This window comes from Furipterus horrens, unplaced genomic scaffold (genome assembly GCF_987537825.1).
Source record: "Furipterus horrens unplaced genomic scaffold, mFurHor1.1.pri manual_scaffold_5, whole genome shotgun sequence".
NCBI classification, from domain to species: Eukaryota; Metazoa; Chordata; class Mammalia; order Chiroptera; family Furipteridae; genus Furipterus; species Furipterus horrens.
In genome coordinates, this window is record NW_028327175.1 from 30,598,488 (window position 1) to 30,622,825 (window position 24,338).

The following is a 24,338-nucleotide window of genomic DNA, read 5'->3' on the forward strand; positions in this document are numbered from 1 at the left end:
GCCTCAATTATCAATATCGACGCAATTTTTAATGGAGCATTTCACAACTGTATTTAAATACTAAGCAGATTTTTAAGCAGTAATATATTTAATTGTGTCAGGCCCTTTTTGGGGGAAAAAAAGGTCATTTTACTTATTCATATCAGATTACTGGATCATTTCCTATTCCCATCCCTCCCTGCATTCACACACCCTGTTAGGATTTTATTTGATTGATTTTATCATTTCCTCAGATTCATTTTCCTCTTTTGTACAAGAGCTCTGTGCTTTGGGGCCAGGAAAATCTTCCATTTTTCCCCTCCTGCTGTCTCTTCTGTGATGATAACCACTTGATAGGAGGATCTTGGCTTTAATCAAAATACATGTGAGTGCTGAGAACAGCAACCACAGACCCCACAAGGACACATGTGTCACACATCCTTGCTGTGATGAGTGTGCAGGCATTACAATGGAGGTGGGATTCCCAGGTTTACTAGTGCTCTACCTGTGGGTTACTGGGCTTTACAATGTTATATAAAGGAAGTGCGTCTTATGACTTGATCAGCATCCTTGCAGAGTTTGCTATTGTTTCTACATCTTTTACAAATCACTTTTCTCATCTGCATCTCACTCCTTGGTGTGGCAGACAGAGCAACTATCCTCTTTCCTGACACAGCTGCGGAAATTGATGCTGGCAGGTGGGGAGCATGGTCACCCCACTAGGAAATGTTGGAATCAGGATTTGAAGTGGAACACAATCACTTTGCTAAACATTCCTTCCATGTGATCCAAGCCACTAAGCAGTAGCTTCCCAGATTCTGCCGAACACCTACTGCGATGGATACTAATTAGATGTCAAGGGAGTAAAGGAGAAAATCATCAAAACTGCCTTTTCCCTAGTAATAGAATTGTTAATTCCAGATATATTTTGCAATGATAGTTTAAATATCCTAAGAACAATTAAACACATTGATTTTCTTGGCTTTGTTATATTTATGTTGAACCTTACTATTAAGGTTCAAAGATTAAAAAATCAAGCTTACTCAATCTTCATATTAAAGGTGGCAAAAATAAGTTTGTTCTAGCTTTGCTTTCCTGCCTCTCATCATATTAACAATTTTTCTGGGCCACTAGGATGTGATATTCTATTGATTTTATTTGTAGATGATAGAACTTCCCACCTCAAAAATCCTAAAAGTCTCATGTATATTTTTAAACCACTTTTATTGAGCTCTGACTGACATACAAAAAGCTGAGCATATCTTATGTGTGCAGCTTGGCGAGTTAAGCTGTGGCTATTTCTGAGGAACTTGATGTGGTAGAGAGTGCTGGTGATCCACAAATAGCCATGAGTTTCCTTACATATTCCGCCTCCCTCCTAATCAAATGTGGCCCTGTGGCTAGTTCTGGCCAGTGGGCTGTGAGCAGAAGTGATGCGTGTTCATTCTGAGTGGGGGCATTTATTAGCTGATGAGCTCACGCATTCTCATCTCCTGTTGCTGTGAACTTGGCGGCCACATGTTCAAAATGGAGAAGGGAGGCAGGCTGCATCGGACCGTATGCAGGAAAGATGCATTTATTACAGTTTACTGAGGCTTCAGGGTATACTTGGTTGTGGAAGCTAGTGCTCACTACTATGAGCAAAATTATTCACAAATAATTGCAAAATTTACATGGAACATTAATGAGCTACAAAAAGTTAAGATGATTTTTGAAAAGATGAGCAGAGGAGGACTTGCCTTATCCAATGTTTGACAGACTTGGAAGGTATATTCCTAAAAACAGTTATGTATCATATTTGTACTGAAGAAGGCAGATAGATGAGTGGAACTGGAGAGAATCAAATTAATATGGGACTTGCATGTGATAAAAATTACAAAAAAGTAAGAGGCAGCAGAAAAGAGCCAGGTGGTTCAGCAGACGGGGCTGAGGAGACCTGTTCACTACATGGGCAGAAATGAAGATGGACTTCTCTCTGACAGAAAGCACAAAGAAAATAGATTAAACTTAGAAGACAAAATATGGGAGAAAAAAGGAGCCGATTTTGTGATATAATGGGGAGAAAAATGCTCTTCACATATAGTTTTCACTGTGAAAAGATGGATAAATGGAATAGTTCAAAATTAGATTTTTTTTTCAGTGTGTGTGTGAGAGAGAGAATATGACTCTATACTGGGAGAAAATGTTTGAAATGTCTAAAACCCACATAAGGAATTAACAACAGAAAACCAAAAGAATTCAAGAACATTGACAAGAAAAAGCCAGACAACCAGAAAACCCAGAGAAAAGTAGAGAAATGATATGAACAGAGGTCACTGGGGTGGGGCCTAATCCTATAGGTTTGGTGTCTTTATAGAAAGAGGAAATCAGAACACAGACACACCAGAGGAAAGGCCATGTGAAGACACAGAGAGAAGATGACCATCTGAAAGCCCAGGAGAGAGGTCGCAGAAGAAACCAACCCTGCCTGAATCTGGATGTGGGACTTTCAGCCTCCAGAACTGTGAGAAATAAATTTCTGTTGTTTAAGCCACTGGGTTGGTGGTACTGTTACGACAGCCCTAGAAAAGTAATCCAGGTGCTATGCCTCAGTAAAATAAACATGTATCATAAATTTAAAACTAAGATTTGTTTTGTCAGTGAGAATGGGCAGTACCAGGTAGAGGAGGAGATGGAGATGCCTGGGGAGGCATCTAGGTCCTCCAGTTGTTGGGAGTGTAACCTGGCATAACCTTCATGGATGGCGATTTGACAATGTGTATCCAATCTGTATATGGAGTGTCCACATCCTGGGATGCAGTAACCAACTTCTGGTGGTTTCCTTCACAGGCAGAGAGGCGCAAGTGCGAAAACCTGATGTACTGGGCGGTCCTCGCAGGGTGTTCGTAAGAGGGAAGGACTGCTCACATGGCGCCACCACGCCGGGGGTGCTCGGCCATCATTTAGGAGTGAGCCTTAGAGGTCCACCGTGCACTGATGCGAAAGGATGTACAAACTCAGACTTTCACGAAGAGTATGAGCCCCTTACTGTGAAAATGGTTATACCAGTGTAATTGTGTGTGTGTGTGTGTGTGTGTGTGTGTGTGTGTGTGTGTGTAGAAAAATAGTTGTTATCTCTGGCAGGTGGAACTATGGTGCTTTGCATTTTCTACCTCCTATTTTTTGGTACTGCATGGATTTTGTACAATAAGCATGTACTTTCTATAATCAGAAGAACTAAGAGTTTTTACAAGGCAGACAGAATAACATACAACATTACAATTGTGTGCATGATTACAAGAGCTATGCTTTTTCAGATGTCTTCATGAAAGACTGAACCATGGAAGAATCTAGAAATAAAAAATGAAGAAGATGATGATAAAAGCTATACTAATGTATAACTGGCTTGCTGAAGACCCTGATTTGCATGGATGCACTGGAGATGGACAAAGCCACATCACCAGAACTACCCTCTGGGAAGGACAAATCGTCTGAGGGGCCCATCTTTCATGCAGAGGACAAAGTCATGACATCCTATTCACTCTTCTAAGTACTGAGTATTTGGACTCAGCGCTGGTGCCCAGAAACAGACCTGCAACTTGGCCCCTGATTGCAGCAGCCCACTTGTCACTTGTGATCGCAGAGACCCACAAAGGGTCTTGCCTGAGTCTCTAGCCTAAAAAGCCTCCTGTTTTCACTTTCATTGCAGAAGGACGTCTGATTCCAACTCAATAATTGTTGTTTAATTAAACCAAATTAGAATAATTTACTTCTCTAATAAATCATTTTCATCATGAGGGCAGATCAAAGTTAGTAGTAACAGAGAAAATCCATTTGTTATTTTTCATTTAATTGGCTTTCTGGGGGTGGTTCAATGCATTTAGTGGAAGAAAAAAACCCTACAGATAGATCATTTTGGTTACGGTATTGTGAAAAGTAGGAATGTCATCCTGAAGTTAAAATGCAAACATTGAAGTCTCTCTGTTTGAATAAGAAAATTATATAAATACTTTAAACATTTATATATATTTTATAAAAAGCCTTGGGTCATATATATTAGTGCCCAGTCTTATGAAATGTTGTTAGGCTTTGATATTTGTGAAGTTCGTGGACAACCTGTCCACTCATGAAACATCTGGGAATGGCAAGCCTTGGCGATCAAGCGTGGAAAAGACGCAGTGTCATCTGCTCAGCTTTGCATCTAGACACACAGAAATAACCTAATTGTGATGGAGGAGGTGCAGGGAGGGTTCAGACAGCGTTGCTGCCCTCGGTTAGTATTGGTGATGAAACCAAGTCCTTACTCTACAGAGTTCAAGGTTTCAAGAAGACAGGATTCAGGAGGGAGAGTTTAAGATGAACTACAGCTGAACAAGGGGCGTGCACCGGTGACGAAAGGACGGGGGTGGCTGTGCTCACACGCCATGGTAAGCTCCTCCAGAAACCACCACACGGGGCCCTGCCAGCCTGTTCTCAGGTCTTGGCAGAGATGTTTGGGGATATTTTACTCTACTTTTGAGTAAAATAGGAACGCATGCAAAATACAAATGGCTGAACAGAACTGCGCTCCTCAATAAATCTTGCAATGAATCTTGTTAAGTGCTTAATTTTAAAAGTTGGATCAATAAAACTGCCAAATAAGAATTGTTTTCTGATGTAACTATAAATTGAATGAGTAAAATTACAATAAAAATGAAATTAAGGGCTTTTAGAAAGTATCCTACATCTAAGTTTGGTAAGATCATCTAAATTGATAAAAATAACTTTGGATTTAAAAAATGCATCAATTTGGGTATATCAGCATAAAAACCAATTGGATTAAAACATTCACAATTACTTCGACCTCAGTCGTTTCACTAGTGTGGCCTTCCAGGATCACTGGCCTTCTAGGATCACTGACTCTGGGGCTGTTGTTTGAATTCATCACCTCCTAAGCAGCCGCTCTCCCTTTCGGTTCACCTGGAATGTCTGTACTGCTTGTTCCAGGCTGTCTCCCCTGTACCCTGGCTTTGCCCATGGTCTTCTTTCTCTGCAGGCCCCCAGGCAAATGCACTGGGTCCCTTTTCACAGCCACCTGCTCCCAGGGCTGAGATGACCCTGAGGGAAAAGGGCAGACACTGAACCCTGGGCAAAGAGGACAGGGAATACTGAACCAGAGAGGAGCAACAGGACAAGTGACAAGTCCAGTGTGGACAGGGGTAGTTGAGACAGTAATGGCTGGAAAGAAAGGGTTAAGAGTACTCTCTTCAACCTTGGACAAGTTCAGAAGCTTGGAAAAGGGGCAGGGTGGGAGACTTACAGAGACCGTGAGAAGGAAAAGCGGGACAAAAAGTCATCAGGTAGACAGGACTAGAAGGGTGAAACCAGGAGAATGCCAGAGAAGAGGGAGGGAGCCCTGCTCATAAGTTTTACTAAAAGCAAGGGGAGAAGCCCGCAGCAGTCAAAGCCAGGAGAAATCCTTCAGGTGGAAAGAAAAAGGACAGCATGAAAAAATAAAGGCAATTATGGTTACTGGGAAAAGGTAAAAAAGAAATTGTGGGAAAGCTAAGAAAAACAAAACTAGGAGAAAAGCCGATTCTGGGAAACCTAAAGTTCATGAGGAGGAAGACTGCCAGAGGGAAAGGGGCTGAGGAGACATAGAAAAAAAGTCCAGTTACTAACACAGGAGACCTGGAGGCAGCAGGAGTGAAGGGGCCAGGCCTCAGGACAATGACAGGGAAGACGGGAATTCCAAGATCAAAGCCACAAGAGGAAAAGTAACTGGTCTAAATTAATATGTATTTGGAAAGAAGACTGTTTTGGACTGAATTGTGTCTCCCAGTTTTTATACGATGAAATCCTAATCTCCAGCACCTAAGAATGACTGTATTCGGAGAGGTGTCTTTACAGAGGCCATTAAGGAAAAATGAAGTCATTGGGGTGGGTCCTAATCTGAATTGACTGGTATCCTTGTATGGAGACTAGGAGATTAAAACACACAAGCAGAGGAAAGACCTCATGGGGATATAAGGAGAAGATGACTGTGTGCAAGTCAAGGACAAATAGCGTCAAAAGAAACAACCCTGCCGACACATTGATCTTGGACTTTCAGCTCCAGAAGTGTGAAAAAATGAATTTCTGTTGTTTAAAGTACCCAGTCTATATTACCTTGTATTCCAGCAGCCTTCCAATAGTAGTACAGGTTACTATAGGCTGCAGTACGAAAAGCCAAAGCTGAACGGATGGAAGAAAGGAGAGGGGAGAAAGGAGGTGAGAGAGAGAGAGAGAGAGAGAGAGAGAGAGAGAGAGAGAGAGAGAGAGAGAGAGAGAGAGAGATTCAACATAGTACAGAAACCTCCAATCAGAAAAAGATCACAAAAAAACCAAAGAGAAAATGTCTAGAGACACATTCTTTAAATAACACCATTCACGCTGAAATTACAAAATAAGCTCCAAACCCTAATGTGCTAATTGGTGACCTGGGGACAGAAAGCAGGATCCCCCACTCACTATCTCTTGGCCCCTGAAGACAAGACTCCATCCAGTGTCCACCTTATTTTCTGGCAAATAGTACGATGATGTTTCCAGGGCACATGATTAAAAACAAAAACTCATAACACTAATTCTCATATTTACTAAAATCTGATCAATAAATTCAGTGTTTAGAGAAAAACAGAAAATTCAATCACATGGGATGCACATGGTGCTGGAGGTGAAATTATTTTGGCACTTGGCCTTAACCAGATAACATCTTTCTGACCCGGTGTTGTTTTGTTGCTAAAAATGGCCACTTTCTTGACACTGCAATTATAGTGCACTCAATACCCGTAATTTTTCTTAGATGATTCATGATCTTGCGGTACCTGAAAGTCATCAACTCAATTTCACTGAGCAAGGGCTGAGTGCCTGCTTGGTGCAAGGTTTGGGCTAGTCCCCACGGGCCCCAAATGCCCTCCTGTTGGAGTCCCACCAAACTGCTCCGCCTGTGGGGAGTTATTCCCCCTGTGAGGAACATCCAGCCCAGCTGGGTGGGGAGACACAGCATGGCTCCCCACAGCAAGCTGGAAGCAGAGTTCTCCAGCGGTTGCACAGAGAGCTTGGGCAGGCAGAGGAGCAGAGCCTGCAAGGAGGACGTGACCTGGAGATGGGCCTGGTGGGTGGGATTCCAACAGGAGACTGGACCTTGGGGTACTGAAAGGGCAGCTAAAATCTTTGCAGCTCACTAAATCCTCTCCAGGAAACCAGGTGGCTGCACTCTTGTTTCCGTTTTCAGAAGAGGAAATGGGGAGGAGAGGGAATAGGCCAACTGCTGCTAGGCCACCAAGAGCTGATCTCCCTAGTCGCAGTCAGAGCACTGATCACCTTCTGCCAAATGAGAGGACAGGGAGCAGAGGTGGGGCGTGGGGAGCAGAAGGGAGGGTCGGGAGGAGAGGGGGAGATTGGGAGAAGAGAGGAGAATGGGGAGCAGAGGGGAGCATGGGGAGAAGAGGGGTGGGGGAGGAGAGGGGAAGGTAGGGAGCAGAGGAGAGGGTGGGGAGAAGAGGGGAGGATGAGAAAGCAGAGGTTTCCAAGAAGTAAGTTTTAAAGGATTTACTCACCCAACCTCAGAGTGAAACCTTCTAGGATATTCTGTATTTTTAAAAAATGCTACTTAGCTGTAAAAATTGTGACTTACTGACTAGAAGATTGGCAGAAAGTAGTGAAATGGATGATACTGGCAGGAGGTAAAGAAAATAAAGTTTGTATACAAGGTACCAATAGTCAATGAGATTATATAGAGAAAAATAACATGATAAGGAAAATATTAGGTAGCAAATGATGGTTGACTTAGAGATTCATACTTTCAAAGGGTAAGATTAGTTATGAGAAACTAATCCTTTTGTCGCTCACTCAAACTATGGTCGACTTACAAGGCTAGTTAATATCACTGCATTATTCTTCTTAAGACTGAACAGATGACAAAACAGCAGTCTTTCACTGTAGATTTAGGAACCAGCAACGTCAGGAAGCATTTGCTTGTGGCTGAGATCTTGAAACCAACAGTTAACAGTAAACATGTGTAGGTATTGGATCACAGACTCTAGAAATATAGTTCTAGGCTTCAACTAAATACTTCAATTGCTCTGATTGTCAAATAGCTTATAGTCAAAGATTAAGGAAGTGTGTTGGTAATGTCCTGGAGGCCTGCCTATAAACCAAGTTGCAGAAAAATTGTTTAAAAGTATGCTTTCCTTGAGATAATAGAAAAATGTGGCTAGTTAAGCACAGCAATGATAGTTTAAATAACAACAAAGATCACAAGATGTTCAGTCTCTGCCATTTGCTTTAAAGATAACATCACTGATGTGCAATCATGAGATGTTTGTGGTTCCTCAGCCCAGTTAGATCACCCGACCACAGAGAGGAAGGCTCCAGACAGGATGATGTCAGGAACTAAATTAATCAGACTAAGGAAAACCACAGAAGCTTAGACAAGAACTAACCAGTCAGTGTGATTGGTTAGTTCTTGTGTAAGTTCAGTGGTTAGTGTCACCCCTAACCACTAACCCTCAATCTTTGCTTTTAGAAACCCTTGATTAAAAACCATTAGGGAGTTCAAGTTTTAAGTGATAACTTCCTGTTCTCCTAGTTTGGAGTCCTGCCAAGAAACTGCTTTAATTTCTCCAGGATAATTCTCAGTGTTCAGTGTTCAATTGCTGCATGTCAGGTGGTTGGACCCTTTTAGGTTTGGTAGCATTCTTAACATTTCCCCCAATATTTCGGGGGCAACTTAATTTAATGGCAGAGTATGGAAGTTTCCATCGAATTTATGGGACTGTCCACCAGACTTTCGGATAAAGCATATTCTGTGATGAATGCAAGCCTAGCAAGGGCCATCTCTTACTTCCTGAGTCCTGTAACATGTTTTCTGCCCAGCCGTTCATCGTGGACCATCTGCTCTCTACTTAACAATCTCTCAAACTTGGATATTTGACAACTACTGGCTGATGCTACAACATGAGACAATATAAAGGGAAGAAGATGCCCCTTTTTGGAAATTCTCAGTAAGCCCCTCATTGCTACTTTAGCGGTAATGGTTTGGCTCAATAACGTTACTGACGGGAACTTGAGAAACAGGCACTTCCCTCATCCCTCCTGTGTGCCAGCTGCCTTATTCCTCATGCTGGGATGTCTCTCTGTCTTGGGCCTCTAGAAGGCCATGCGTGTGGAAGTGCTTGTGAAGCTTTGGTCTGGGATGAGGGATCTGACTTGTTCTTGCCAGCCTGCTTCAATCTCAGGCCCTCGGTGGCACCTGCTGGCAGAATCCTCACTCTTTTCTGCTTGCTGGCTGTGTCCTGCATACACTTCCTCCCAAATTTGGGTTTTAAGTCCTGGGCCTTGGTGTTTTTCCTGGCTGGGTGCTGATCAAGACCAAATTCTGAACTCTCTGAGGGACTTCTGGTCACAGAGACTGGGTGGCACTATTGATCCTCTTTGCAACAGGTCTCAAAGGGTTAAATGATAGCCACCTGCTTGTGTGTAGTCTACTGGCCCCTCAAGGGCAATAAAGTCAAGTGGTGACTAACAGAGCCTGCTGGGTTCATCCTTTCCAACTAAGCCCACTGATTTATCGAATAGGGAAACTGGCAGCCTTGGATACTCCAAATGGTGTGTAGTTGGTGCCAAGGTGTGGCTTAAGGGTCCTTAATATTTCTCTTAGGATAAAGCAACTGAAATGACCTCAGCCAAAAGATTCAATGACAGCTAAATAATTAGCTTACAGGAGAGAAAAAGAGACATAAATAACTGTGAAAAAGCAATCTGAGCAATGCTGGGTGGCTCTGCTTCTATTTGCTATGATGCTGAAAACATTACAAACCTAAAGGGTAGTTATGGCAACACCACCCAGGCTGTACACTGATTTAAATAGTGTTATATGCTCCCTTCCACGTAGATGATAACATACCTTCTTAGAATGATCTGCTCAGCAGGGTGAGAAACACTGGGGACAGGATGCTTCATGCCTCTAATGATCTCAGATACTAGATTTCAGATTTCAATATTGCTAAACTATGGAAAAATCATTGTGAGTACAACAAAATCAGCATAAAAATCTTGGAGAATCAATGAGCTGTACACCATTCCTCCTGCTTGTGAGAATGCTATTCTACCCATCTGAGTCCTAATGCTGGAGACATCTAGTCACTCTCCTACCAATGTAGGAAGACTTACCCTAGACATGGGGCCAATGCCCAGGACCCTAAGTGTTTGTGTTCCATTATTAATTACCCTCCATTTGTCTTAATATCATATATAATATCCCAGAGGTTTTTGAGAAAATTCAATAATTTGTGTAGGTTGAACATTTCAACTAGATTTCTCTTGAATTTCACTAAATGGAAGGGTAACTGACTACAGCTGCATTTTTTTTTTTCAGTTGTACTGAGGCAATAATTGTGATCATTGTTGGAGCCCACAGCATTTTACAAAATTTTAAATTCAACTTCTGAACCAGCTTTCCATCTTGAAACAAATTGATAGCCACAAAGCTTTCAAGTGGACATGGCATTCTGTAATGAAGAAAGAATCTCAACAATATTTAATGGCTATCAAGGACATCACATGCAGTTAGAGATGATAGAGGCAAATGCTTTAAAGAATAATATTTTCCCACATAGTTTTCTAACATAGCAGCAGCAAAGGAAATCAAGATAATTTAAAGCTACTACTAACAAACAAAATTCTTCAGAGAGCAAAGTTGTAAAGGAGGAAAACTTGTAGCCAGATGATAAGATGATCATTGTCATTATCAGAAATCAACTCCATATGATGCAAAATGACTTGATGATGGAAAGCCAACAGAGGCAATGACAACAGTCCATAATGAGAGGATACAAGAGGCTCTCCTGTCATTTTTGTCAATATTTATAAAATTATGATCAAGTATGAAAAAACTGGAGCCAACTGGATGTCAATATTGCCCTGAAATACTAATAATTATGAAAGCTGAACCCTTTGTGTAATGGTTGTTGAATGGAAGCCAAATTCTGGGTCTTGGGTCATACTTTTCCTGTGTATTTATTTCAATAAAAATTCTCCTTCTTTAAAAGAAGGGATATCTATTGATCACCTACTCTATACCTGACCCTTTTGTATATCGTTTGTTTTGAGTATCGTGATCTACCTGTGAACTGGGGTTTATGGTCATCTTCAGGAGAGGTACCTGAGGCTTGGGGAGGTTTTCACCTGTCTAGCAGGAAAACAAGCCCAGGAGAGGGATGGTAGCGAAGCCCTGCCTCTGCCTCTAGGCCCAAGGCTTTATCCAACCCCATTTAAGAAGAACCATGGTGAAATTGAGTCATATATTGGGCTCCTAAATCTTGTTCCCAGTGATTCTGGCACTGAGCTTCACAATTAGCTTTATGATTTCTCCCAAGACAGCCATCAACACTCAGAGACATACACTACATGGAGTTCTTAACCAGGGACCCATGCACCCCCCGCCGCCAAGGGTATACAAATTCGGGTGGGTAAAATGTCTTTACTTTCACTAACTCCTAACTGCAATTTAGCACCTCATTTAATTATGATGGAAAGTGACAGACTATAGCAGTATCAGCAACGTCTTGACTTTGTCACCACTAGAAATTCCAGATTTAAAAAAAATATCACATTGTACTTGTAGATATCTTGAAATGTCATCAGTACTTGTTACTATGTCTAATCAGGGGAGCTGTTGGGCCTGCCTCTAGATCTTGAAATTGAGTTAATAAAGATATGCCTTTTTAATTTAATATTTTAGTTCATCTTGTTTTTAAAAAATATTATAACTGTATTTCAGTATATAGTAGTCCCTCCTTATTCATGAGGAATATGTTCCAAGACCCTTACTGTATGCTAAAACTGTTAATAGTACTAAACCCTATATATGCTATAATTTTTCCTATACATACATAGCTATGATGAAGTTTACTTTATAAATTAGGCACAGTAAAAGATTAACTACAAAACCTAATAATAAAATAGAACAATTATACCAATATAATGATGTCAGGGTCCCCTGGGAAAGTATGGAGACTTGGAGCCCCACACAGGCCAGGTGAAGGAAACAAAGCCTGTAAGACTTGACCAGAAAACCAGGAAAGCTGGGTGCATACGTGCCTTGACACTATAGCCAGTGGGCCCCAGTGGGAATTGGGCCTTGAGAAAATGCTTTATGTCCTTTGAAGCTTGCCCTGTTCTTTTACCTCACTTGATTGCTTTATCATACCAGCAGCAGAGCTTTAAACTTTAACTCAAAATGAACTTACTCTCCCTATTTTATGGCCATCTGAAGTTTTTGTGTCCAACACACTCTGACCTGAGGGAGATCTCAATGTTCCTTCAATTATTGCCCCTGAACAATATCTGTTTTCTGTAATCTGCACTGTTTAACATTGATTGATGAGCTTTACATGCATGCTATATGCCTTAAGCTTACTGCACTCAATAAGAGACCTTGGAGGAAGGTAATCGAGGCATTTGTCTCTCAGACATTTGCTGGCCTTCTCTTGCCTAGCATAGGCTGCCTGGGAACTCTTCATTTCATCCTCAACACCAGGGGATCTTTGAGGGTCGAGGGTCCCCAACATACGGAAAGAAATGTTATGTAAATGTGGTCTGTCTCACAATATCTCATTGTACTGTATTCATCTTTTCACTTAAAGGAAGCGCTTTATGGCATTTCTCTGACACATCTGAACTGCCAGCATCACTACTCTTGCATGCTGGGGATATTTTAAGTAAGGGTGACTTGAACACAAGCACTTGTGATACCAGGACAGCTGATTTGATAACCAAGATGGCTCCTAAGTGACTAACGAGTAGGAGCACCTACAGTGTGGACACTGAAGAAAAAAGAATAATTTGTGTTCCAGGTACAAGGGAGTAGAATGCAGCAAGAATTCATCATGCTACTCGGAATGGCATACAATATAAAACTTATGAATTGTATATTTCTAGAATGTTCCATTTAATATTTTTAGACTGAGGTTGACTGCAACTGCAAATAAGGATGAACTACTATAACTACATTTCCTTTGAAAATCTATGAATTTATCTTAATGCATTTAAAAATATTATTCTGAGGAGGAGCCCACAAGTGTCACAGGTGCATAGGGGCCGTGCAATCCTCCATGTGGCCTTGTGGGGGCCAGAGGTGGCAGGGAGGGGTTCTGGGGTCACCTGTTACTCTATGACTGATCTTCAAGAATAACCAACAAGAGTCCTCCTTCTCGCTTATCTGTGAAAAGCCAGATGCCAGGATCTTCTTTTAAGTAGAATTGCTGGAAATAAATCACCTTAATTCAATCCAGCAGCATTCAAGTCACTTCTTATTAGATTAGTTTTATTTATGAATTGAAATTATTTTCTTTAAGCTTTACTAATTTTATTGATTAATCCTCTACTTAGAGAAACTACCTTTTATGAGCTCTCCAAGATTTTTACAAAATATACATTATAAAATTAATCAAAGGGAAAAGAAGCAGGGTAGGAGTGGCCACCTTGAGCAGTTCATCTACATAAGTTTCAGGCCATCTTCACATTGGACACAGGTGCTTCCCCAGAGGGCCCTACCTGCAGTTTCCTGGGCTCTGCCTTCCCCAGGCCGGGCTGGAGGGCAGCTCTCACCCTATGGGAGAGTTCTCCCAGAGCTCTCCCACACACGTGGGCTACAGAAGAAGCTTCTGTGTGAAAGAGTCCCTTTCTCACAAAGTGAGGTTAAAGAAGTTATGATTAATTTAGTATTTTGTTGACTTTTTAAGAGTTACATTTTAAAGGCTCATAATAAGTCAACTAGCTACAGTTAATTTAAGCTTGTAAAAAATTCAGTTGAAGTTTCCTCCATGGTATTTCTACTTTTGCCTGGCTGGGAAGCAAAGTAGAGGAGGGTATGTCATAAACCATGAGGGACCTCAGCACAGATAAAATTCTTGCAGCAATTTATATATATTTTGTATGATTATATCGCATTGTTGATTGGTGTATCCTGGGAAGCAAAATGGATGCCCACCTTGAAACCCCCAAATTGCCCTAATTCACATGTATCAGTAAGGCAAAAATAATTGTTCTAATAATTATGCTCAACTCTATGCAATAGTAATAACTGCTTTCTATTATAACCAACAATAATCAATTCTATAACTCCATGTTTTGATTTTTAGAAATTTATAAATTTCAAGATCAAAAAATGGCAAGCACCCCCTTAACAATATTGTCTGGAATTTTTCCCTTCAATTCCCAAGTGAGATGAATGCACTTCAACTTTAACTAGAATCACTTTCATCAAAGAACTCTTAATTAAAAAAATATTGAGAATGCTTGACAAATATTGTGACAGAGAATTAGTTTTTATTTTACAAAAATTAGTTTTTAAAGAAGGAATTTCTTCAATCTGAGTGGTTTCCACCAATGTAACCATTATGTTAAAAAAGCATTTCCTTCTTGAATTATTTTCAGAACTTTTAAAACGCTTTTCCCTTTTGTGTATTGCAGAAATAAAGCAGCAATAATTATCTTTCTCCTACAGCTCAAAAGAATTAAAATATTATTCTGTTTTGCATAATAGGAACAATAGCTTATGGTGAATTTGAACCATTCCAGGCATCCAACTTTGCCGATAATTCAGTACCATGTTAGATTTGATGGCTACATTATCTCTTCCCTTATGGGTCAGTTCTGGGTGTCGCAGCAAAACCAAGAACAATATCATTGCCAAGGTTCCCCTAAGTTGCATAGGGACCCCTGGGAACAACCAAGCTGCATGGGCTGCTTAGTGGGCTGGCTTCCACTTGCCAGTCCCACAGCTCTTCAGAACTAGGTGGCTCTAGCACTGGACTGCTTCATGGCTACTCAGCTCTGTTCTTTACTAGCCTTGTGCTTTGGGGATGCTCAGTTTCCTCCTCTGTAAGAGGGGAATAACAATAACACTCATCTCATAGGTTGTTGCAAGGATTTAGCCAAATGACCCATAAAGCATCTTGCACAGCACCTGATACATGTTCACTATCTGATGTCACATTGCAAGAAGGGTCAAAGCTAAGGGATGGGATATGTGCTCAGACCAGCACTCTCATTTATTCAGCACAAGTGATGTGTTGGGCGTTGGTTGAGGGGGAGGGGAAATATCGTTTAAATATGTAAATGTAATAAAGCAGGATAAGCATAGAAATGAATGCCTTCCAGAATATGCAGAGGTGGTTCAGAGGAGGGAGCCATTGCTTTATTGCAGGAATGGTTGAGGGGCTATTTGCAGAGGGGTTGGAGTATCTCGGCAGGGTTTTGAAGGATAGCCAGGGGCTTCCCTGGTGTATGGGGGGAAAGGGCTCTCCCGGTGGGGGCACACCTGTGAGCTAAGCAGGGGTGGAGAGAACCAGCTAGTGTGAGTGTTCTATGGCTGGAAGGGATTGGTGGGAGAGGGACCTCCATGGGGGCCATGGCGGCAGAGGAGTGCCACCATGGGTGGGCAGCACTGGGGGCTTGGGCTCTGTTCTCTAAGGGTCATAACCAATTGTGTGAGAATGCCAGGTCTGCATTTTCAAGGAACCAGGAAGGTGTCAGTAAGGAGTATGGAAGGAGACCGAGAGACTGGATAGGGGCAGTGCAGGAATCCAAGCAGAGATCACAAGCATCTACTGAGGTGGAAGTAAAGGGTGGACAGGAAAAGCAGGGCTTGACAAACGTGAATGAAGAGTTCCAGTTAATCCTGCTCCCTGACCACACCGAAATCTGCTTAGCGGGGAGGGGGATAACCTCACTTGGTTCCCATGCCCTGTCTTCCTCTTTCAGTCCTTTGCCACATCATTGGTCCCAGATCTTCTACGTTCCCTGACTTTCTCACCCTGGGGTCTTTGGTCCTCCTGCTCAGCTCACCTTGCTTCTTCCTGGCCTCCCCAAAGTAGCCAGCCTGGGAGATGGCCAAGAGGATGAAATGACACAAAATGGGAAAGAGTCACCCCGGCAATGCCAGGAGTTATATGGTCATAGCACACAAGCTGTGGTAGGCCCTCAGCAAATGGGTGCTGAATGAATGAATGAATGAATGGATTGAATGAATGAAACGTGTGACAATGAGAGAAAAAAACGAACAAAACCTTATCCTAGTTTGCTGACTCCCTGGTAGGAAAGCATAGATATTACTAGAAACATTTCTGCTATTACAACAACTGCTTTATATGTTTGAGAAATGCCTGATCTTTCCACTTATTAGCAATGAAACAATGTTCAGAAAATAGGCTAGCCCCCAACATTAGAGTCAAGTCTCATCCACCTGTAAGTAGAGTGTTCCCTCTGGGAAAGTCATACAGAAGTTTGAAGATGCTGCTGACCCCGGGACCTCACCTCTCCCAAGCCCCCAGTGCACACACAGCCCATATGTGCTCAAAAAGTGGGCACTAACCTGAATACCAAGCAAAATATAACTGTGCAGCTGCCTGCCTCGTCAAAGACATATGAATGCGTTTGCACTATCTCCACTGGAGAGTCATTCCTCCGTGCCTAGCACTCCATACCTGTGCCCTGTGAATTAGCTGACGATCCACAGTCCTGGGTCATCTGTACTTGAGTCCTCCCAGCTGTGTCTAATGAAGAGTGAGTGACCTGTCTAGAGCACATGTCCTCATGCAAGGTTCATGCCCAGTCTTGGTCTATGCATGCTGTCCAGGGAGGAAGGACTTGGTCTTATGATGACAGGGCTTCGTGGGGGCCTTGTTAGGGTTGACAGACAGTGGGTCCAATCAAAGGTAAACAGGTGAAGGTTGGGGGTTTGAGTATACCCCCCACCTCCTTAGGCTTCCTGCTATGGCTGCTGGTGGGAGGACACATCCCAGATGGGGGGACCTGGAAATGATGAAGAATTACTGGTCCAGGGTGGCTTTTCCCACCCTGGCTGCCCAGCAGCAACACATAGGAGCTTTTCCAACAGGTCTCTCCCATGGCCTGATGTTAGACCCAGGAAGTCTGAATCTCTGAGGGTAAGGCCCTGGCATTGGAATAATTTAAATACTTCCCACGGCATCTAAATTGTCAGCAGGCAAGAACCACTGACAGAGGAAAGCAGTCATACCTGTCACCCATCCTTCTCCCTCCTCACTACCTCATCAGCATAGGAGAAAACTAGGATTCAGAAATGAAATATGGCTCAAAGAGACCATATTTCTATGAGCTGCTATGAGCTGCCTTTTTTTTTTTTTAAGAAGAAAATAAATTAGGCATTTCCAATGTGGTACCTGAGGCTGCCTTACTGGATTCACACGTCCCTGTTCCTGGGGGTGAGAATGGGCACACGGGGTTGTGGCTCCCAGACTTTAAAGCGAACTTCAACTCACTGTCTGCCTTGGTGCTCTCCATTAAAGAACAAGCAAATATAACTCCTCTAACTATGCTGTTTCTTGAGAAGAAAAATAAACCTCTCAGATCCCTAATATAAACCAGAAAATCAAATAGAAATGCATTTACATCCTCTTCCTGCAAGTTTAGATTCTCAGAAGTCGACGGCTCAGGGAAAAGCAAGTCGCTACTATTATTAACTGTCCGACCAGCCCCGGGAGGAGCTGCAGTGCCAGGGAGCAGAGCTGCGGGGCTGCCAAGTTGGTGTGGGACTATTTTTAGGATGTAGAGTCCTGTCTGCATCCTCCCGCCTGCCCTACTTGATAGCAGAACAAGCTGTTTTTTTCCCCTCTGAATAGTCAAGCACCTGGATACCTCAAGCTGCAGAGTCATCCTGGTGGGTAAATCTCTCCATTACCTACACATGGCACAGAACAAAACCACACACTGACTCACAGAACACCCCCCTGGCAAGTCCACTCTGCTTGGGTGAGCACGCACATTACCCACCCAGGTTATCACTGTTTACGCTCTAGGTTCTCCAGCCTCTCGCTAAAGGGGCTGCCAAGTCTCTGTTCCAAGGTGTACCACAGGCTGGCCCTCCTGACCATCCCCAACGTGTCCCTGTGCTCACACAATTGCCTTCATTTATGTTACTTTGCAAATCAGCACAGCCCCTAGAGAAACAAGAGGTTAAACTGGCTCAGGAGTTCTTGTTAGGACTCTTTATGGGCTGCATTATGTCCTAACAAAATTCACGTTGGTGTCCTACCCCCAGCACTGCAGAATGTGACTGTATTTGGAGGCAATCAAGTTAAACTGAGGTCATTAGGGTAGGACCTGATCCGGTAGGACTGGAGTCCTTATATGAAGAGATTAGGACACGAATAGAAGGGAGAAGATGTGAAAGAAACGGGAGGAGACAGCCATGTGCATGCCGAGGAGAGGCCTAGGAGCAGATCCTCCCTCGCATCCTGGGAAGCAGCCAACCCTGCTGGCACCTTGGTCTCAGACTTTTGCCCTCCAGAATTGTGAGACGATAAATTTCTGCTGGCTAAGGCCCTCACTCTGTGCCATTTTGTTGCAGCAGCCCTAGCAAACTAATACGGGGCTTTTCAAACCTGTGTCAATTATAAGAGTTTAGAAGTTCATGCATCTTAAACCATGAACCCAAACTGCTGTTCATCTTCACTGCTTTTTAAGATCTGGAAATGTCGCAGTCATAAGTAAAATGCTGTTCTAGGCCTCATACTTTGGAAGAAGTTTTGAAAATGACTTTGTGTGTGTGTGTGTGTGAGTGTGTGTGAGTGTGCGCGTGCACATGCACACGTGATACCCAGTGACACCTATGGTACAGACCCCTTTAAGGCCTAAAGTGAACCTCAGAGAAGCACGCTATGACCAAAGTTGATCTGTAGAGCCCTTTACCTCCTTACCACATTCTGACAAGTGGCCATGTCTGCCAGTTCCTTTATGCAAAAGCCCCAGAAACTAGGGCTGTCAGGCAAACGCAACAGTCCTGGCACTGCTGACCAATTTTTAATTCAAACGCTAAGATCTGAGGTGTTCCAGTCTTGTTGCTCTCAGGCTTCTGCTGACTGCTGGCTGCACATCTGTTTTCTGTGGATACAAAGGCTTCTCATGCGGATCGCAGTTCAGAGGACTGCCTGGTGAGAGGGCAACATGCTTGGATGGGTGGGCTTGACTGCCATTCCTGACAGCTTTTGCTCGAGTGGGTTGATTTTTACAGCCTTGCCTCTCACTGCTGGTATTAGAACATGAGGCTGTATTAATGGCACTTGACTGAGTGGAGTGGTGGTTTCCTCACCTGTACAGTGACCATTGAAACAGTAGAACCAAGTGAGATGTCATAGCCTAAGTGCTTAGCTGGCCCAGAACGTGGCCCAGACAGAGCACACAGATGTTAGCAACTGCTTCTATTATGGTGATCAATATCATCTTCATGGTGGGTCCAGTCCTGCAGTTGGCTCTGAAGGGATAGAGGAGGAGTGCCATCTGGCCCCCTGCCCCTGGCCACATCTAGCTAATAAAAAGGGGGATGCTCAGGAGGTGAGCAGATGTGGAAACAGAACCCTGAGTTAGTGCTCCCGCAAGCAACTTCTGGGGACTCTTCTGCTCACACAAGTGCAAGAAGAGGGTCTCTTTCCAGTCATCCAATTATCCCTGACTCCACCCCTGGAGGACAAGTCAGTGAGCTGCAGGTACTTTGGGCAGGATCCTCCTGTGTCAGGTCCATAGAGTCTGTCCACTGTCGTTTCTATCTTAGGTTGCCTGTTAGGTGTAAGCACTATGCTGACAATGAACCTGACTTTAGTTCCAAGACCAACTTTTTACAGCGTTGAATGTCAAAAATTCTGTACAGGAACTGTAGACGGTCTCCTTTGGGTTTAGTAAATGATAAAGGGTATAAGTAATGATTTAAACTTTGAATACAGTCACCAGTTCATTTAAAAAGTACAGGGATTTTCATCCAATTGTCAAGAAGCATAAGAATTACCTAAAATGTCTCTATTAGTCAAAGCGCTTTGTCCTGGACCGTAGACAAATAAGCCAGGATGTCACTGTCTCCACATAGAATATAGCATACACGACATTCCTATTGATCTAATTGAAAGCAGTCAAAATCCATAAAGCAGCACACCAGAGATTTTGATAACATGGGCCAAGGAGTCAGGTAAAGGCTTAGTGAAATGATTGAATCGATCATGTCATGTGATAAACACCAGCTTTTATTTTGTCCACAAAACGATTAAGCTGATCTTTTCATAAATTACCGATGAACCCCTGAACATTATTTTACAATTTCTCTAAAGGTATAGAAACAAAATCAACTTGGCATACCCTCAATTCAGAAAGTTAAGCTGAGCAATTATGAAAGAAAAAAATGGAGTCTTTTCTGACTTTGTCACTTAAAAAAAAAGAATCTTAAAAAGAAATGTCAACAGATGGAGGAATGTACTAGAATGAATGATTCTTCTCTTAAGAGTAATTACTGGTTCTCTTGGAATACCTAATCAGGTATTTTGAGTGCCTTCCCAAAGCCTATTACCTCTCACTATGGAAAGAATTTGGTAACTACAATATTGCAATGAGCAATCTGTAGGTAGGGAGTTCATAAAGGTAGGAAAGGCACAATAATGCTCAGGTTCCTGAAACACCTTTGTGCACAGAATCCTGAAACATTATTGACTTCATTTCTCCTATTCTTACATTGCACTTCAAATAGTTTATGCACACCCTACATTCCTCTCTTGGATGTGAATGTCAGCATGAAAAAATGCAAAGAAATTGAATTGGTATTTAAATAACTTGCTGAGTTCTCACCTTCATTCTAGATATTTTATGCACTAGAATTTAGGATAGGCAGTATAACACAATATGCTAGGTGGTGGACCCTGAGTTGAATTAGATAAGCATTTGAAATAAATAAATAAAATTTTATTGATAATTACTTTCATCACTGAAGTCTCTAACTTGCAAGCGGTATGCAAAACTCAATTTTAATGACAACGAAAAGGAATACAGATACAAGGGCATGCCTATTTTAGTAGAAGTACATGGGCACCAGCAGAACTATTATTCATAACATTAATATAAACATGGAAAGCACTTAACTTACTAAGACATATCTCTTTAAAAACAATAAAAAAAAAAAAACTTAGTTCTCGTTTGAGATCTTTATTTTCCTGCATCTTTTAAAATGCAGACTGCGGTCCAGGTGACCTCTAGGAGCTCTTCTAAGTCTAAAATGTTGCGATTCTGTGATTCTATAAAACAAAATGGCATTCTTTCCCCATGATCTCCAAAGTCATCTTCACTGTGAAGAATGCAAAGACTTCTGATTAGCAATGATTTCAGAGCCAAACAACAGAGGCATTTCTGTGAAATATTCTTCCACATCATTTGTATAAATTTTGTTGGAAAAATAAACTGAGACTTCACTATCAACCCTGTGTCTTATATCAATTCACAGGCCCCTTACATTAAAGCCATTATTGAATTACAGGATTTGAAATGAACCTCTGATGTTAAAAAGTTAAACCTTGCTCAGTTAGAGATGTCTTTCCAGACTTGTCACATCCATCCTATTCCTAACTCAAGAAATAAGTAGAACCTAAACCCCAGAAAAGATACACTAGCAGGATAGTTACTTGGTAACAACAGACCTCAGTCAAGAATTAAGTGCCCTTTTCCACTGGAGTTAGGATGCTATTTGCTTGGTATCCCAGGGGCACCAGCTCTAGTGAAATTGGCAGAACAAGCATTATTTGATTAGTGTGAAAGATCCTGCAGTGAAAGAGACAATGGCAGGTGACAGGGGACTGATTGCTTCTGATATGCTGGCTACAGAAAAACCAAATTGAGGCCATTCAGTCTTCTAAACAAAACAATTATTCTTTGTAAATCTAAAAGATGCCCATATAAAACATGATTTTATTAAGTAATGTTTAATATTGATTTGGGAAACTATCAACCAACTGGAACACAATCAAGAGCACATAACGTGGGAAGAAAAAACCTTCATGCACCTGTCTGCAGCCAGGTGGGAACATATTTCAGGAGATTTCATTCATTCTCTGCTCTCAAGTCCTATGGGGTTTCATTTCAGTAAAGCTGTCATCTGGTGCAATAGGCGAGTAGACTCAGGCATCAAACTCGCCCCTTATTTCACTGTTTAGTAGAAAAATCTTTAGCTCTGATAAAGGATTTAACCACCAGGCACCAGGAAACCAAAGGAAGAAACAGGTCTGAAAGAGACCAAGACCTTGAACATCTACCCCAGCTGTGAACGTCTAGGAAGGGGCAGGTACCAGGCATTTCCCTGAGAGTCTGGCCTTGTCACTTAAGCAGACACTCATACCACACCTCTGCCTCGCCAGCGAAATTTCTCAAGAGCGAAATTTTCACCTTTACTTTAGCTGCTGCTCAGGAAACGCAAGCACGGCTGGGCTGGGGAGCAGATTCACCAGTGGGTGGCCTCTGCAGAGCACCCCTCCTGCAGAGCACCCGCCTGAGAAGCTGGGGAGGAAACGTGTGTGTGTGTGTGTGTGTGTGAGACAGTTACTGAATTACACATGAAGTTCCACCTTTACGGGCATCATGGGGAGAAGTGATAAAAGACGCAGATGAGGGGAGGGGTAGAAGTGGGAGAGGGAGGGAAGAGGAGAGTGGAGGAGACTGGGGAGGGAGGAGGAAAGGCAGAGAGGGAGGGAGAGTTGAGGGAGGCGGTGGAGGGCAGGAAAGACAGGAGTAGATGGGGGAGTGGAGAAGAGGACAGAGGGGTGAGGGGCTGAGCTAAGGGACGACAGGGGAGGGGTTAAGTGGGAGAAGAGACAGAGAAGAAAATGGAGACGAGGGTAGGACAGCGGAGAGCAGGAGAAAGAATTCTGGGGAGACAAGGAGAAAGTGGGCAGACCAGTGGAGACAGGTTGGGGGACCAGGAGAGACGAGAAGGAAAAGTAGGGAAGGAAGATAACGCTTTGAGAAAAGAAGTGGAGGCTCGGGGAAGTCTCTGGAGTCTCCTGGCTGCAGCCCAGCGCGCAAGGGCAGCCTGGGCTCAGAGCGAAATGGCCAGAGTGGCCAGCCTAGCGGTTAGGATCGCGGGCGCGCGCCCCAGCCCCTCCCCGCTTACCTGGCCCTTGACCAGGCTGGCAGCAAACTGGCGCATCACGGCCTCCACCGTGTAGGCGCTGGACCAGCCGCGGGGCGTGAGCAGCTCCATGCAGATGGCACCGCCGTCCAGCACGTAGCCGTTCTCCAGACGCGGGCTGAGCACCCGCATGAAAGGGGGTGAGAAGGGAAAGTTGTCGGGGAAGGTGAGGTTGAGCAGGATGAACTCGGTGTTGGTCTCCTTCATGTCCTGCCACAGCACCGAGTCCTTGTCCACTTGGTGCAGCTTCACGTTCCAGTCGAAGAGGCTCTCGTCCACCAGCTCCACTGAGATGAAGCGGTCGCTGAGGCGCGCGATGTCCTGCAGCTCCTTCATGAGCCGCCGGCTGCGCACCTGCGTGCAGTGCTGCTGGCGCGCCGCGGGCACCAGGCTGCTGCCCGCCGCCGCGGCCGCCCCAGCCGGGCCCGGCCCCGCCCTGGCGCCCGCCGCCTGATCCCGGGGGCCCCCAGAGCCCGCTGCCCCTGTCGCCCCCGCTGCGGGCAGCGGCGGCTTGTCGCGCGGGGCCAGCTCCTGCGTGCGCTTGCCCTTGCCTTTGCCCGGCCCGGGGCTGGCGTCACCCGCGCCCCCGGTGGGGTGCTGCTGCTGCTTGTGGCCGCCACTCTTGGTGCCGCTCTTGCCGCGTAGCGACGCGCTCTGCTGGCCGCCCCCGCCGCGATGGTTGTGGTGGTGCTTGGGGTCCTCGGTGTCCCGGTTGTGCAGGCGGATGAGCCCGATTTTGCGGAGCAGAGTGGCCATTTTAGGCTCAGCACCGGCTTGGGGCTTCCCTTGGCTCCTGCCCCGGGAGCCCGAGAGCCGGGGCGCGGGGTGTCGGCGACGGGCCGACTACTCAGCAGGGCGCGACGCGGGCCACTCCGGGCGCCAGGGGTAGTGGCGCAGCGGAGCGGGCTGAAAGCGCGCTCGCTGGCCGCGGTACCGCTGCTGTCATATGACGGGGCCCACTCTGGCTTGGGCTCCCGCCGCCCGGGGAGCGGAGGCAAGGAGGGGATGCGGCGTGGCTGGCTGTCCCCGGGCTGTTGCCTGGGGCAGCCCCTGGAGCCCGATGTCCGTGGTCCTTTGTGCGCGGCCGCAGCCGGGCTGGCCTGAGGTCTGAGCGCTGCGCCGGTGCGCACAGAGTCGCCCCCAGAGCCCTTGAGGCAGCAAGGGGGCAGCTGGCTCGCGTGGTGCGCGCCTGCCCAGCTGTGCGGCGTTCGCGGCTACCGCGGAGCCCCGACCGCAGCCGCTCGCTTCGCCGCCGCCGCTGCGGCTGCTGACATTGCAGAGGCTGCTGCTCCGTCTGAGCCGAGCGCGGTGCGGAGGGGGGCGGCTCTGCTGGCGGGGAGGGGAGGCGGCGCGGGGCGGAGCCGCGGGCTTGCTTGCGCTGTGC

At 44.5% G+C, this 24,338-nt stretch overlaps 1 protein-coding gene across 1 annotated transcript in view; it reads right to left on the reverse strand.

Moving 5' to 3' along the window:
• The window catches only part of UBE2QL1 (ubiquitin conjugating enzyme E2 QL1), a 39,323-nt gene extending 15,197 nt beyond the window's left edge, over nucleotides 1-24,126 (reverse strand). Inside the window, exon 1 of the mRNA XM_090278917.1 lies at nucleotides 22,937-24,126. Coding sequence (XP_090135043.1) covers nucleotides 22,937-23,710 — 774 coding nt within the window. The 5' untranslated portion in view covers nucleotides 23,711-24,126. The remainder of the gene's footprint in view (nucleotides 1-22,936) is intronic.
• Nucleotides 24,127-24,338: the final 212 nt, after the last annotated feature.